Below are 15,728 nucleotides of genomic sequence, written 5' to 3'. Positions count from 1 at the left end.
GTCACATTCCTGCTCACAAAGAGGCAAGGAGAGGCTGCTTTTGATGATGACTCGCCAAAGGACTCTGTGTGTATGGCTTGTCTTGAGAAGAAGAGGCCAGGGAGTTTGTTCCGCAGACTCGCCAGCTTCTACAGATAGAAAAGATGCAAAGTGTCAGACTTCAGGAACGGCACAAATCGAAGGAAACTTCAAATTCGACATTGACGAATCGCCGATTTGATTCCGCCGAAATTGAATTTGCGCGATCTGTCGATGTTAAAATTGGATAAAGCTCGGCCGAGGACGGATATTATATCACGTGTTATTGAACTTTTTACGACTCACTCAAGGCCAAAGCCTGCAGAAGGCTGCAGCGAACTCCACAGCCAAGCCAAAGTCTGAATTCCCAATCGGAACCGTACGCAAGCCTAGCCGATCCACCTCTCAACCAAGCCTGTACAGAGTGAGTGCTACGCCAAGGCAGCGAGACGTCGACATTCGAGATCCACCGCCTCGTCATTACTTCCTCTCCTCCAAGCCATCAAGAAAAGGTAAGTCGAATCACTACGGCGATAGCAGCATCATCACTTCTTTTCATCCGCATCGACACTCAGCACGATCAGCATCGACGACATATACAGTAAGGACAGCATACTGCAGCAAATGGTTGGACAGGATTGGGTGGCATGGACGGACAACGTAATCGACGGATCGTGACCAGAAGAGCCTAAGGCAGCATCATCTGCATCGCACAGCGGAGCTCTCTCGACAGATTCCTCGTTGCCATCATCGACGAACGGATCGGATTGATCAAGGAGGGGTCCCTTGGCACGGCAGTGGCGCCCTTGATGGATGATACACAGGGCGAGAATCGATCGATCACAGTCTCTGTTGCATGCAAGGACATCAATGTTGACTGCGGCATGGCATCATGACCTCGGGCGTCATTGGCAAGTCGTTCGACAGGGTCATGGGTTGATGGGATCGGGCAGATAGAGCAGGGCAACCAGGGTGCGGACAGCCATACAGCCTATACAGCATAGGCAGAGCAGACGCAGACATCGACCTACGACACGCGATGCGTTCTGATCGCTTGGCATTCGACGATGCTGGAGGGTAATCGACGTCGGCAATTGCAGTTCGAAGTCTGTTCAGGATTGAATGACGAGACGGACGGACAGGAGAAGAGAATCGGCTGCTATCCTATCGCTGTTGCGCTATCACATCAGTTCTCAGAGACAGCTTGACTGACATCCGTTACCTCACATCTTCTCCGCTTCACAGCACAAAATCCGACACAATGGCCCGACACACAGTTGCCCCTAACGTGGCTCGCCTCGGCCGCACCAAGGCCTACCAGAAGAAGGGCGGCTACAAGTTCCAGGGTCGCCAGGGCGCTCCCAAGCAGCAGGAGGAGACCGCCGCTCACAAGGAGGTCCAGGTCAAGGGTGCCAAGAACGGCGGCAAGCGTCTCGTCCCCACCCAGAAGGCCCCCCGCTTCTACCCCGCTGAGGAGACCCGCCTGCCCAAGGCCAACCGCAAGGTCAACAAGCAGACCAAGCTCAAGTCCAACATCACCCCCGGTTCCGTCCTCATCCTCCTCGCTGGTCGCTTCCGTGGCAAGCGCGTTGTGTTCCTGAAGCAGCTCGACTCGGGTCTGCTGCTCGTCACTGGTCCCTTTAAGGTCAACGGTGTTCCCATCCGACGTGTCAACCAGGCCTACGTGATCGCCACCTCGACCAAGATTGACATCTCGGACGTCAAGGTGGACGACAAGCTCAACGACACCTACTTCAAGAAGGAGAAGGCCGCCAAGAGCAAGCCCGAGGCTTCGTTCTTCGCCGACCCCGCCAACAAGCAGGCCCACCCCGAGTCCAAGGTCGCTGACCAGAAGGCTCTCGACAAGGCCGTCATTGCTGCCGTCAAGAAGGCCGGCCCCACCATGGCCAAGTACCTCGCTGCCACCTTCTCGCTCTCCAAGGGCGAGAAGCCCCACGCTCTCAAGTTCTAAGCGGATCTCGCAGCAGCATACCCCGGCAACCCATCTTGGAGGACAGTTTCTGGATCTAGCATGGAGATGTCTCGGTAAACAAGCTTGTTGACGGTCGACGACGGACAGTCACGCATCTGGGTCTGGTCGACGATGACCGTCCCACTCGTCCTTCCTCATCAGCTTGACATTCCCGTTTCAACTCCACGCTTACACAGTCCAGCACTCGACTTCTCGATACTTGTCAAACCTCCACCACCCCCTCTTTCCGCGCATTCGCAGCTTCGTCAGGTGTAGTCCGCATGAGCACCTTGCCCTAGCCCGAACGCTTCCCGATTCGCATTTTCCTCCCAAGGTCGTTCGTGACCTTCTCACCTTTTGCTCGACCAGAACCCAAAAAGGCGTCCTTCAACCCGCCGCACCACACCCTCCCACACCTTCCAAATCGCCGCTTCGGCGATTTTGTAACTCATATCACAGGCCCCATGCCGGTCTTTAAGTAAACTCTCAAGCATTTTCCGAACATTGTTGGGTTGCGAGTGTGATCGCATTGAGGATCGATGTGAGATGGAGATTGTGATGTGATGATAGGGTGACGACGGAACGATCAAGGGGAGTGACCGTGAGATCGTGTTATGTTGCCAATGAGGCTCAATGTGCGCACGCTCCTCGCGGTCGTCAAACGCCAATCAGGCTAACGCCACTTCAATTTATCCATCGCATACATCACATCACCTAGGCTGATACATGATCCGCTCGCCCGTCTCGCCCTTGGCATCCTTCGCACCCAACTTGGCCAACTCCCTCAACCTGAGCGTGCGAATATTGCGCATCCTGATGAAGCGACTCTCGGCCTGCTTCCGCCTGGAACTCTTTCCATCCGCCACTCCTCCTGCTTCGAGCACATCATCTTGCGCCACCTCCGTCTCCTTGACCTTCTTGCCCTCGCCCGCCGCTTTTTCCGCCGACATTTGGCCGGGGGCCAACGGCATACCTGCTGCGACACCACTTCGTCTCTCCTCGAGGAATCGCTCCAACGCCTGCGGGTTCTGCGCCAGTTGCGTGGTGCGATACTGCTCGCGCTCGTTGAGCGCCTCGACATTGGGTAGGATGAGCGAGTTGAGCGACGCCTGTCTCGCCCTCACCGCGCTGAGGTTGGAATGGATTTTGGCTTCCGTGAGATCAGGACGCGGAGAGATGGAGTAGTCGATCTCCCACCGAACGGCGGGCAGGGAGGCACGAAGTCGACGCTCGATCTCATCGTCCGAGAGCGGATCGATGTGGCGACCGGGTAGGAGGGTGAAGTCGACAGGTCCGAGATTGAGCGCTCCATCCAAGTATCGGTCTACGGTGATGTCCAGTTGGGCGATCGATCGCTTTTTGGGCTCGCCCTCGTTCGAAGTGGGAGCGCTGGCGGGTTCAACAAAGATCGTCATCCCCGCATCCCCCTTCTCCCTCGTCTCCACCGTAATCTTGAGTGTTTCATCCGGGAAGATCGACGTGGTTGCATCCAACACCCGCTCCATCAACCCAAGACTCAACCGGAACGCCTGATCCGCCATCTCCTGCGTCCCAAACAACCGCTCGTTCATCTCCTCCACACTGATGTACTGAAACCCGAAGATGCTCGCCGTCGTATGGTACGCCACAAAGATCCCGTCCATATGCCCGATTCGGGCTTGGAAGTTGTACTTCAGGAAAGCGGCGCGGACCATATCAAAGTACTCCCTCTCAAAGCTCTCCAGTACACCCCGCGCACGGCGGATCTGATAGCCGGACCCCTCGACGTAGTTCGCGCGGTCATTGCGAATGCCGATGCTGGCGCGCGTCTTGAGGTCGAATGTCTTGCGCGGTAGACGCGGGTCGTGACAATCCAACTGGGATCGCATCATCATCTTGTCCGTACACGCGTAGTGGTACGCTTCCGGTTTCGTCCGCTCTTCGTGGCTAAGCGTGTGCGAGTTGACCCGCTTGTACCGGGCGTACTCTTCGGGGGTGGCGGTGAGCATCTTCTCCATGGACTTGCCAAGCGAGGTGAGCACGTAGTTGGAGTTCTCCGCTTCGCCAGCAGCGGTCTTGTCCGCGTCGATGGCGTAGTGGCCATCCCTGTAATTGAGCAGGATGGAGGCGGGAAGCTTGGCACCGACGCTGTAGCCAGAGGGAAGACCAGTGAAGGGCGTGGAGAAGCCAGAGACGTCCGGATCGCGCCAGCCCGAGATGAGGAAGTAGCACTGGCTCAGGAGGGAGGTCATGGAAGACGTGGAACCGCAGTACTTCTTTTGATGCTTCTGGGTCAGGGTTGCGAGCTCGGGGTCTTTCGAGGAGGTGACGTAGGGTGGCAGGGCGGCGTAGTCGAAGAGGTCGACGTCGAGGATGTCTTTGATGCGGGGATCGAAGTTGTAGATGCCTGAGCGAGGGTCTCGGAGCCAGTAGATCCCTGGGTTGAAGAGGACTCGGTCGAGACCGTGGGCTAGCGTGGCCACTTCCATCTCGCGGAGAGGGGGGACTTTGTCGATGGGGACACCTTTGGCGGTGACGCAGCCCGTGATGGACTCGTTCCACTTCTTCTGCTCGTCGGCGTAGGGTCCCGAGCACTCGACGCTGGGCACAACTTTGCCCTTGCCATCCCGCCATCGTAGCTTCGACTCGGCAAGCAGGTCGTTTCCGTGGACCAGCCGCGTCTTTGGCTCGTCTGCGGAGCGCTTATCCGAGTGCCTGCTGGGAGGTGGCGCATCGCTAGGCACCGCAGACCAAGTCTCCTGGCTTGATGTGGCAGAATCTATGCTAGATTGTGGGAAGAGTCGATCTGGTCCCCAGGTGTCTGCGAGCTGATTCGAAGGGCCGCCTTTGCGTCGCAGCTCGAGGTTTTTGAGGCGTTGCGAGATGGAGAATGCCTGGCTCTGGAGCGAGTCGAGCAGCTCGTCCAGCGCATGAAGCTCTTTCAAGAGGGATGCGGAGTGTTCGGATGCCGGGAATGCCGGGATACGAGAGTCGGAAGCTTCCTTTGTCTTACCCTTGTCAGCGGCAGGGGCAGAGTTGGATGGGGACGATGAGGATGCTTTGGCAGAAGAGGCCTTGGCTGCGTGGAAGCGAGCGCGGAATGCAGCCTTGCGTTGATTATGCGATTGCCTCGATGGCGAGCCCTTTGATGGGCTGTTGCTACCAGACTGAGCGGTTGACGATGCGGCCGACGACGATGCTGCTGCCGCTTTTGACGCGGAAGACGATCCACCCGACTGGCTTCGCAAACGTTCGGAGAGACCAGCGGCGGTGCGGCCTGTGGTGAACTGGCGAGAGAGCTGCAAGCTGGACCGCGCCAGGCTATGCGCCGACTTGCTGTTCATAATCTACAGCTCTATGCTTGATAGGTGCTGGAAGTGAATGTCGAGAAGGAACGTCAACACTTTGTTTGTCACTTAGTCACAAGACCGTCGCTGAGTTGAGTGGAGGTGCTGCCCTGAAAAAATTACTTGAGAAGAAAAGAGGGCATCGAAAAGGAAGAACTGGAGCAGCAGAGCGGCAGTCTGTGCTCAGCTCGGAAGACGGGAAACCCTGGCTGCACAAATTTCGCAGAGTCGGACCACTTTCTTCTCGACCCTGGACAAGCCGCTCACCAACCTCTCTCAGTCATACACCTCGGATATCCAGCAAGCAGCACAGACACGGCCAAGATGAGCACCTTGGGCGCCAAGAAGGCTGTGGCTGCCGCAAAAGCGAAGGCCAAGCGGGTTCACAGTCAAGAGGAGGACCAGGATGCAGAGGCTCAAGCTGCACAGCTCGCCCAGCTCGAAGCATTTGGCAACGCCTTCCTTTCGTCTTTCGATCTGCCCGAGTCCAGCACGTCAACAGCAGGTGGCGACGATGAAGCATCTTCAAGCAAGAAGAAGCTTTCAAGCAAGAAGCGCAAGCGTCTCGCGGAGCAGCAAAGTGGTCCCTCCGAAATCGAACAGGCACCAGCCAGAGAGCAAGATGAGATGGATGTCCTCTTTGGGTCCACAGATTCGACGGGGGCAGCCTCAGCAGAGTCGGCAAGCGCTACAGCCGTCTCGAAGCAGAGCAACGGCAAGAAGAAGCTCCCGAATTCAAGAGCAGTCGAGACAGTCGTCTTCGGCGGCGAATCACGTCCCGACGCTGACGAGCTAAAAGACGCCAAGAAGGGCTGGAAAGCCTTCATGTCGTCCAAGATCGACAAGATTGGCACTGAAGACCAGACTGCATCAACAAAGCCGACAACAGCGGAAGAGGAGGAGGAGAAGCAGCTCGTAGCGAACGATCGGCTGCTGTCCGAGCTCCTTTCTACGACGCTTTTTGCCCCAGGCACGGGCAACACATCAAAGGGCAAATCGAATCTTTCCTCGAACGACACGATCGCACGCATCATGGAGCTCTCTGCTACCGACTCACAACGCAAAGGCCAAGCAGTCGGACGCGGATGGGGAGAGAGCGAGCTGAAACGACAGCAGCTCTCAAAGGCACCCGCTGCGATTCGACAAGGCATGCGAAAGGCAGCGGGCGAGAGGAGAGACAAGGAGCGGGAGAAGGCAAAGGAGCTGGGCACCTGGCATCCTTCGCTCAAGCAAGGCTACTCGAGCCAGGCGACAGCGACCGAGATGGGCCTCAAGAAGGAGACGAGGAAACGACAGCGTGGATTGGGAATGGGGATCGGCAAGTTCCAGGGCGGCATGCTCAAGCTCTCGTCGCAGGAGATATCGAAAGTCAACGGCAAGAAGTCTGGTGGATCGTCTTCTAAGGGTGGCAAGGGTCGGCGGAAGTAGAGCCATAGCGATGCAGGAGCCGTGGAAGCTGCTGTTCAGAGCGAACAAGACATCGGTTCATCATATAGCGGCAATTTCAGCTCTGATGTGCCTGCAACTCGATCTCACACTGAAGGCCTGAAAAAGTGCTTGACTGGAAGAGCAGCGATGCGACGATCAGATGATCTGCAGTGACCTCGTTGAGCTGCCAGGTGGGTTGTGACAGTGAGTGCCTACTGCACCACCTGTTGAAGGGCAGCAGCGTGCAGCGGTCTGGACCAACATCAAGTGCAACTGCAAGCCAGAAGCGAGCGCCTAAGCTGGCGGGTAAGCGGACTTTGAAAAAGGTGCAGTCGCGATGGCAACCATCAACAACAGCCGCCGCCAAACGGGTAGATCTTAAACAAGCCAGCTTGAAGCCCGCAAGCAGCCACGACATCACCTTGCATCTGGTTCTACGGAATGTTCTCGTCGCCAAAGACTTGCAACAGCCGAAGCTGTCCAAACATTCCGCTCCCAGCTCGGGTGGAGTTGAGGAGGAACACGGTATGAAGCCCGTGTTTTTGCTCGTGCCTCACGATGTCTTGCCCGTGGGCAAACGTAGCGCCACATGAGGCAACTGGCTGTTGCTGAGTTGAGCGTTGTTGTGGCGCCCTGGTCAACTTCTCAATTCGGACCAAAGCACCGCTCGAGCCTCGATCATCATGGTGGCGGGCGGGTTGAGATGAAGTGTGTGTGGGCCTGAATGCGGACGATGCTGCACCCGACATGGTTGCAAACAAGGAGTCATGAGAAGGTCCGCACGTTTCAGCCCGAGAGCAAGTTATTGACACATGTGGATGGGCACTTGCTGCTTCGGCCCGCTGTGGGAGGGATCCACGTTCCGCCTCGAGTCCGCTGTCGCCTCTGATCGCCTTGCACATGAGAAAATTATAGAAAACGAGCTTCAGGGTCCTGTCAGTGTCTTTTGTGTGTGTGTTGATCATTGAGAAGCAGCGCTGACAAGCCGAAGGAAAGGTGAGACAATTCCCCCTTGGTCGACAATAAGCGAGGCGCGCTTCAAGGGTTCAAGGCCGGCTGTCGCGCCGCTTGTCAAGTTGCGAGACGGGTGAGATCTCGACAGCTCTCTCGCTTCTTGACCTTGCCAAGCAAAGCAGAAAGCAAATACGAACCAGCCGTCGTCTGGATTCCGCTTTCCCGCCCTTTTCTCTCTCCTTCAAAATCAGCTCATCTGGACGCCCGTATTGCGTACTCGTGCAGATGCACGCCGTCCCGCAGGTTCAAGGCGCACAATGTGGGGCCACGGTCCCGTCATTGTGCCAAGTCGAAGTCAAGTAATCGTTAGCGAGGGGGCTCCTTGCTCTTGCTTAAGATGCCGGTGGACCATCTCCGTGGCTTTGCCAAGCTTTGTCGTCCCCATCCGATGGTCGACCAGAGCACAAGGTCAAGCTTGCCATACGATTCATGTCAAGCTACTTGCGGGTGACGGCCGCATGCTTATCCTGACTTTGACTCTGGCTTGAGCTTTTGTTGGCTTGGAGCTTGGATTGAGGCTTGGCTCGCTTGGAATCAGAGCGAGATCTGAGTTCAAGTTGCTTTCTCGCGCTCTTTTCGGCCCGCATCTTAAGAAAAATAAAAACAGTTCAGATGGATCGCTGGATCCGAACTCGCTCTTGGCCTGGCTTGGATGGTCTCAAGCAGCCCACCGTTGCAGACGCAATGGCTTCATTTGCTAGCGAACCGACTGAGCCTTGCTGACGTTGCATTGCAACAAGGACAACAAGGCGAGAAAGTGCGAGTCAGAGAGAGAGAGAGAGAGATGATGATGAGGTGTTCTGTCAATCACGTTTGTCTCGCTTCGCCTCCGACATTCACGCCTGCTGCATCCGCGATCTGTCGGAGTCGCTGACAACGTGCATAAGTCGACAGTCTCGGTCCCACGCTCGACTTTGGCCGCTGCACGCCTGCCTCTCTCTTCCTCTCTGCCTCCCGCTCTGCGTGCGCTTCTGTATATCCGTCCCTTTCCTACGCATCCCTTACTAGACTCAGCTTTCTGGCTCACTCCATCGACTCCATCCTTTCCACCTCCCATCGTCTTCGCTTCTCTCTACCACATTGCTTCATCCACGAATCACACCGTGTTCAAAGCTGCTCAGCGTCACCTTCGTTAACCTCGCAACCGTCCTTCGCCAGCTCCAGCTTGCGTCTCGACTCGCAGGCTTAGCAACGTTCTCAAAGGACGTCTTCTGCTGCGCTAGCACGTCTATCCCCAGCCTCACTCACTACGCACGGCTCTCGTTCGCAATGCTCCGATCAGTCTAGACACATTCCACCCGCTTCGTCTCAGCAAGCTAGCCTGCACCCTCGGCTCTCCGACATCACCCATCGCGACTCGCATCGTCAAGGTCTTCTCAACTAGCAGCTGCGCACCTTCCCTAAGCGCGATTTCACATTGCTCATCTCGGAACAATGGGAAATTGCATGTCGTCCAAGGCCGTGGTGGTCGAGGAGGTCAACCCGGCTCCTCATCCCGAAGCAAGGCGAGTCTGGCTCGTCTCGACCCCCGTCGATGCCAAGGATGTACCTCTCGACCTCGTCGGCATCGATGCAGATGGTCTCAAAGCAGCCATGCGCAATCGCGGTCTGGAAACGGAACACTGGGCTCTCAAGGTCGATCCGCAAACGGGCGTCAAGGCCGAACCCAGCATCATCGACATCACAGTCGAGGGCGGCAAACTCGTCTCGCATATACACCCCACCTCCAGCCCGTACTGGAAGGGCATCACCCGTCGTGTCGCCATCGGATGGACTCTCTGGAAAGACGACGAAATCTTGGAAGCCAGCAAGCTTCTCATCCACGCAAGACCCAAATACGATGGCCGCGCCAACAACTCGCAGCAGCTCGCGCGTCTCTTGGGTCGTCACATTGACTTTGTGCCCCCGCAATCGCAGCAGATGGAGACGCAGACCACCAACACTACCAGCGAGACCTTGGCAGGCAGCGCCGCCAGTCCAGCTGCTAGCATGCGCAAGACCGACTCGGCAGGTCAAGAGACCCAGTCTCAGATGACGCTGGTCTCTGCTGCCACACTCAGTCAGCGCAGTCAATCCATCGAGGAGTCGGATGCCGTCAACGAGATGGGCGTCATGACCAAGGGCAATACCGAGAACAATGTATCACGCGTTCCAGCTAGTATCCGCCAGAGTCAGAGGATGAGCGTTGCTCGTCCTCCGCTCATCCACTTGTCCACCGCTCCATCGGCGTCTGGGTCTGAAGTCGGCACCATGGTGCGACCGATCCTCAATCGATCGGCAGAGACCGACTCGTTCCCATCGCCAACAGGCTCGGTGCGCATGTCGCTTCCACCACAAGCGAAGCAGCCGCAGTCGCCCTCGTCTCCGCTCAATCCTGGCAATCGCATGCAACGTCAGTCCATGTCGGAGATCCGTACGGCAGGGCGGGCGCGCACGAACTCTGATGCCACCGCTGCGTATGCTACGATGAGCGCAGCCGATCGTCGCACTAGCACCCTGCTCGACGGTACCGCTCGTTCATCGCGACCTTCTCGCAGACGCAGCGAGGCCCCTGCCGAGTGGCTTGCGGAACTGCCGAGTGCTAATGACGCACGCTTCAACTCGGTCAAGTCGCGATCGGGTCAAACCCGAAACACGCATCGTGATTCGATCATGAGTTCAGGTGGCGGCATGATGACTTCGCCCTCGATGGGCACCTGGGGTCATGGCTCGGGCTTCCCTGCTTCACCCTCGATGGTGGGGCTGCCAGGCATGCCCGGCATGCCTGTGATGCCAGGAATGCCCATGACAGGTTTTGGCACACCTCCGCAAATGTCACCCGTCATGCCTCCGATGGGTCTCCCGATGTGGCCACCTACAAGCCAGTCGATGATGTTCAACCCTGCGGCTGGAGCACTCCAAGTGCCCATGCCCTACTTTGCACCCCAAATGGGCATGCCCTTCCTGCCATCGATGCCGATGTTGGCCCCTCCTTCGCCTGGGTTCTACTCGCACACATCGAGCGCAGTCCCTACGCCACCAGAAAGCCCGCATCTCTCCTCAACACACCCGCCCAAAGGGTACGTGCCCGAGATGCAGTTTGATAACGCCCAGCCCAGCTCTACGCGGGCTTGAAACAAAGGACATTTCCGTTTCGTTTTCGTTATGATCATCATACCCCTTTCTTTATCATGCTCCAGTTATGTGAATGCATTTGTTTGTCGTCGCTGCAAGTGTGTGTGTCGCCAGGTCCTGAATGCTCAAGTGGTACTGTATGTCGGAGTGTGTCGTCTGTCTGCAAAAAGCTGCGAAGTGCGCGAGATGGTCACAGGAGTGTCTGTTCAAGCGAGAAGAAGCGCTTCTCGCCTTTGGCGTCGGGCTTGCTGTTCGTGTTCGTCTCATCACCTTCCACGATGATCGCGGGCCTCCTCTTTCAGTTGTGACTTCCTTTTTACCTTCTTATCGCCAGCATGTGATGTCCTGCCCATCTTTTGTGAGTCTCTACTTGCCATCCGCACCCGTTTCATTGCCTTCAACACGGCTGTTGTCACTCGTGATGTTGATCTCAGTCTTTGTAGCTCTTCTCACGTTCGTCACCCCTGGTCTCCCTTTTGGTCAACCCTCACTTTGTTGTGATGATGCAAAAATGATATATTGCCAAGGTGAGAGGAGCGAGATCACCACGGTTGTGGAGGCTCTTGGCCATTCTGCTGCTTCTGATCCCTTTCCTTGGACGCCTTGGTGTCGACCTTGACAAATTCGTCACCACCGGCCGCATTGGCCTCGCTCTCTCCCGCGCCCACGGCCGGCGCCGCATCCTCCTTGTCCTTCTTGACGCCCATGTAGATCTCGCCGACAATGCCCAACGCCTGCGCCCGTAGCCTCTGCGTCTCCTTGCCGATTTGGGTATCGTACAACACGGCCTCGCTCACCTCCCTGATGACGCTCTCCACCTCCAACTTTGCGCCCTTGAACAACGCGCGCATGCCCTTCTCGGCCGCTTGCTCTTCGAGCTCGCGCTTCCTGTCCACCGTAATGCCTGCCTCCTCAGCCTTGGCCAGCTCCTCAAACACCTTTTTCAACTCGAGTGCCGCCCTAACCGTTGACACGGTCTCGCGGACGACATGGATGCTCGAGGCAGCCGAATGGAACACCCCTCCAAACGACCCGAACAGTCCCGTGCTGGCGAGGTAGTGTTTGCTCTTGGCGCTGTACACGAAGCCAACAGCATTGAGCAGCTCGACGCCGTACGACTCGTGCTTCAACTCTTCCGCCTCCAACCGCGTGATCTCGCGGAAGCTCTTTTCGACCTCGCGCTCGAGCGCCGGATCGTGCGCGTGGCGCACGCTCTCCGTGTAGATGCTGAGCTTGCGCACCAGCTTCTCGACGAGCTTGGCGACGCGTTCGGCGCGCTGCTTTTCGCGCTCGGCGGTTTGCTTGCGCTCCTTCTCCTCTTTGGCTGCCTTCTGCTCGGGTGTCAGCTCGGGCTTTTTGCTGCTGTCCCCCTCAGCTGTGCTTTCGCCATTGGCTTGACGCTCGAGATCGTCGGAATCCTGCTGGAGGGCGTCCTTCATGTCTTTGCCGATGGAGATGGTGCCGATGATATCGGCGAATCGCTCGCCACCGAACAGGGAGCCGAACACCTCCTCGGGATCGACAAAGCCGTCTTCCGGCGTCAAACCCGGCGTACTCGCTCCAAACTCGTTGTACTTGTGTCGCAGCTCTGGATCCGACAGCACATGATACGCCGTCGCCAGCGCCTTGAACTTCTCCTCCACCTCGGGGTTGTTGGGGTTCTTATCGGGATGCAGCTTGATCGCCAGCTTGCGATACGCCTTTTTGATCTCCTCGATCGTGGCGGTGGCAGGAACGCCGAGTGCGTCGTAGTAGGCCATGTCGAGCGGGTTCTCGTCCGTACCGATGCGGCGTTTGCGTGCAGCAACGTCCTTGCCGCCAGACTTGCGCGCCTCGCGCACCATCTTGGTCGCATTCGGCGGCTCGAACTGCTTGTTGCAGCTACAACATGTGACGGTAAAGGAGGTTTCGTGGGATGGAAGAGCGGCGAGGTCCGAAGCGGACGGTGGAAGGTACTCGATCGAGGCTCGACAGGTGGTGTATGGACACGAGACGGCGATGAAGGCTTGTTTTGGACGCGAGGTCACGTTGAGGGATGCCATGGTGGGCGACAATGATGCGCCAGGTGTATCGCCGTTGGAGGGTTTTGACGAGTGTCAGTGTATGTCGAGGATCCTTCGCAGATGAATCGACAGGGTGTGGTCGTCAGGAAGCAAGGTTCCACAAGCCAGGGCCATTTGATAACAAAAACTTCATCATTTCAGGTGTTGTCGCGTGAGTGCTGAGCTCGTTCCCCCTGCAGCTGGGCGGGCGGCTTGCTTTGCGCTGCTGAGTGGGATGAAATTCTTTCCTTCGGCTAGCGGAAGTGTCGGTCTCGATTTTTTGAAATCCAAGAAGACCTAAGCAGGGTCTTGAAGTGTCATGTCAAGAAGCTCATCCTTCATCAGCAGGCACGCCTTGCTTCTCTACCATCACGACCCAGAGCGCAGCATTGTTTCGGCGCTGCATACCCACTCATACTCGAAATGAAGCCGCCCAAGAGGTCGCCCTTCCTTCACTCGAGGCAGGCCGAACTGCTCGAGATCTTTCGCCATCTCTACCCCGACTCGCAAGCGCACTTCTCCGCAAAAGACCGTCACGATGCCCTCTCCACCGTCCAGCTCTGGATCAATCGATCCGCATGCCCGTTTGCTGTCGAGACCACCGCGCTCCTCGTACAAAGCGTCATCCTCGACGAGCACATGCAGCAGATCGCAGCCTCCAGCATCGGCTCTGACTCCGCATCCACTTCATCCCCACGATATGCGCTCGAGCAGCTCGGCGGCGGCGCAGAACTCGGAGTGAGGCTCAACTACAGTCTCGCGCTGACCCGCTTCGTCAACAGTGTGGTCGATTCGCATCAGACGGGCGGGTTCGCGCAGTCGATCGGAGCCATCGCCGCCCGCATCGGACTACCGCAGTGGTTCGTCGAGATTCGACACGCCGTCACGCACGAAGAGCTGCCTAGCATCAACGTGTGTCGGCAAGCAGCAGGGCTGGCACTCGCATGGCTCCGACGACACTTCTGGATCCCGCAGCTGTTCGAAGGACCAAACGCCATCCGCTTCGGCAACGACGAAGGCGAAGCTATGGATGTCGACGCAGAAGCCTCCACCAGCCAGGTCACGACCAAAGAATCCGAGGCAGAGAAGACCCGCAAGAAGGATCGTCGCAAAGCACTCCAGGACCTGCGTCAGACACTGTCCGACTATCGCACCCTCGCCAAGCAGGTCACACGCGACCGCAGTCTCGCCAAGAAGTCCAAAGACCAATTCAGCCGGCTGTACAAGCAATTCTCCGGCTTCGTGTACCGTATGAGAACGCTCGACCCGAGCTTTGGCGCCCAGCTCATCGATAGCGCACACAAGAAGGGTAAGGATGAGGAGATTGATGTACGGGGTGCGGCGGTGATGGACCCCGACGACGTAGATGAGTGTACCCGGGCAGCGCTGGGTGCATTGGTGAATCAGCTGGTGAAGCCGGGAGGAATGGTTCCGCTGGGCAGGTCGAAGCGCGTTCAGGTCGAGGATGAGGTGGTGCTTCCGGGCGAGCTGGCAAGCTTGTGGATGCCGTTGCTGGGGTACATGCGCGATACATATGGGCCAATCTTTGGCCAGATTCTCGCGGAGGAACTCGTCGAAGGTGCTGTGCGCGAGATGGAGCCCGTCGACGATGCGTCTGACACATTGATGCAGGTAGACGCCGGAGTGGAAGCCCCCGCCGACGCCGACTCCGACCCGCACAACCAAGCATGGAAGACAATCGCATACACCGATCCGACCTACCGCGAAACAGCCGATGCCTGGTTGCGCCACCTCGTCGCGCACGCACCTCCCACCTCCCATGCATCCACCAGCCGCGGCACAACGACGCTCATCACCGACGCCGAAGTCGCCGAGCTATGTCTACCGCTCCGCTTCCCCGCATCGACATCGATCCTCGAGTTCCTGTGCGAGCGCAACGTCGAGCTGAAAACGCGCATCGGACCGCTGGTGGACGTGCTCAAAGTGTCCGCCTTTGTGACCGCAACTTCATCCGATGACGAAGATGTGCAGACGCCGATGCAGGACGAGTCAGGGTTCGAGTCGCAGCTGGAGGTCATGCAGAGGAGGTTAGTTGAGATGGAGGGGCTGGAGTGGGGTGAGAACAGCGGTGACAGCGGTCAGAGGAGCTACGATACTGCTCAGAATGAGACCATAGATGCGGTCGAAGGCGCTGCAATGGTTGATGTAGCAGCGAAAAAGATGCCAACGGGCTGGTCCATGGCGCCGGCCGACTGGAAACCTACCCCTTTCGGCTGTCTCAGTGGCAAGATCCCCAATCTTGTTGTATGAACGTAGCATAAGCCGTCGGTCAATGGACACGTCTCCTCCATCGTACATCTGCTCGACTGTTGAGCCGCATGAAAGTGATCAACGTGAGCAAGGCCCCGTCTTGGTGGGGGGTGTATGCTCCGACAGGAAGACGATCGAGATACACGCATCGCCGATCCGCGACCCTGTTGTAAATCATATCGGGCCAGCGTCCCAGCGATCGCTCATGCAACCCGCACGCGTGCAGCAAGTCGCACATCATCCTGCAGGTCAGCCGCTAGAAGTTGGAAAATGGCCCCTCCTTTTGTTCTGGTGCATTTCAGGTCAGTGCGCACAGCGGCAATTCTTCTCATTCATCGACCTTTGCTTGTCAGCAATTTGACGCGTTGCCAGTGCGCTCAGACCAGCCTTTGGCTGTGCGAAGGCCGCGTAAATGGACAGCGGGATCTGTGTCGTCCTCTGCTTGCAAGGGAATCTTCGCGTCTGGCTGGTACTTGGGCCGCGGCGTACAGTGGCCGTTTCGAGCGATGCCCGCTGCATATTGTGTGGCCGTCTACAGCAGGA

At 57.5% G+C, this 15,728-nt stretch overlaps 6 protein-coding genes across 6 annotated transcripts; 4 read left to right on the top strand and 2 right to left on the bottom strand.

Annotated features, from left to right (window-relative positions):
* Positions 1 to 1,279: 1,279 nt before the first annotated feature.
* On the top strand, positions 1,280 to 1,990 carry PSEUBRA_004831 (60S ribosomal protein L6E; the record flags this gene model as incomplete). The annotated part of the gene is made up of 1 exon (XM_016438337.1): positions 1,280 to 1,990. The coding sequence occupies one exon, from the start codon at positions 1,280 to 1,282 to the stop codon at positions 1,988 to 1,990; it is 711 nt and encodes a 236-aa protein (XP_016290793.1).
* A 710-nt stretch (positions 1,991 to 2,700) lies between these two features.
* Positions 2,701 to 5,313, bottom strand: PSEUBRA_004830 (uncharacterized protein; the record flags this gene model as incomplete). Its single annotated transcript, XM_016438312.1, has 1 exon — positions 2,701 to 5,313. One exon carries the CDS (start codon positions 5,311 to 5,313, stop codon positions 2,701 to 2,703), a length of 2,613 nt encoding a protein of 870 aa, XP_016290792.1.
* Positions 5,314 to 5,640: 327 nt separating this feature from the next.
* PSEUBRA_004829 (uncharacterized protein) lies at positions 5,641 to 6,744 on the top strand (the record flags this gene model as incomplete). The annotated part of the gene is made up of 1 exon (XM_016438328.1): positions 5,641 to 6,744. The coding sequence occupies one exon, from the start codon at positions 5,641 to 5,643 to the stop codon at positions 6,742 to 6,744; it is 1,104 nt and encodes a 367-aa protein (XP_016290791.1).
* A 2,448-nt stretch (positions 6,745 to 9,192) lies between these two features.
* Positions 9,193 to 10,872, top strand: PSEUBRA_004828 (uncharacterized protein; the record flags this gene model as incomplete). Its single annotated transcript, XM_016438329.1, has 1 exon — positions 9,193 to 10,872. The coding sequence occupies one exon, from the start codon at positions 9,193 to 9,195 to the stop codon at positions 10,870 to 10,872; it is 1,680 nt and encodes a 559-aa protein (XP_016290790.1).
* Positions 10,873 to 11,414: 542 nt separating this feature from the next.
* PSEUBRA_004827 (DNAJ-containing protein, X-domain protein) lies at positions 11,415 to 12,914 on the bottom strand (the record flags this gene model as incomplete). Its single annotated transcript, XM_016438318.1, has 1 exon — positions 11,415 to 12,914. The coding sequence occupies one exon, from the start codon at positions 12,912 to 12,914 to the stop codon at positions 11,415 to 11,417; it is 1,500 nt and encodes a 499-aa protein (XP_016290789.1).
* Positions 12,915 to 13,337: 423 nt separating this feature from the next.
* Positions 13,338 to 15,185, top strand: PSEUBRA_004826 (Las1-like protein; the record flags this gene model as incomplete). Its single annotated transcript, XM_016438326.1, has 1 exon — positions 13,338 to 15,185. The coding sequence occupies one exon, from the start codon at positions 13,338 to 13,340 to the stop codon at positions 15,183 to 15,185; it is 1,848 nt and encodes a 615-aa protein (XP_016290788.1).
* Positions 15,186 to 15,728: the final 543 nt, after the last annotated feature.

This window comes from Kalmanozyma brasiliensis (assembly GCF_000497045.1).
Source record: "Kalmanozyma brasiliensis GHG001 unplaced genomic scaffold PSEUBRA_SCAF4, whole genome shotgun sequence".
NCBI classification, from domain to species: domain Eukaryota; kingdom Fungi; phylum Basidiomycota; class Ustilaginomycetes; order Ustilaginales; genus Kalmanozyma; species Kalmanozyma brasiliensis.
This window is presented reverse-complemented; position numbering and strand designations above follow the sequence as displayed.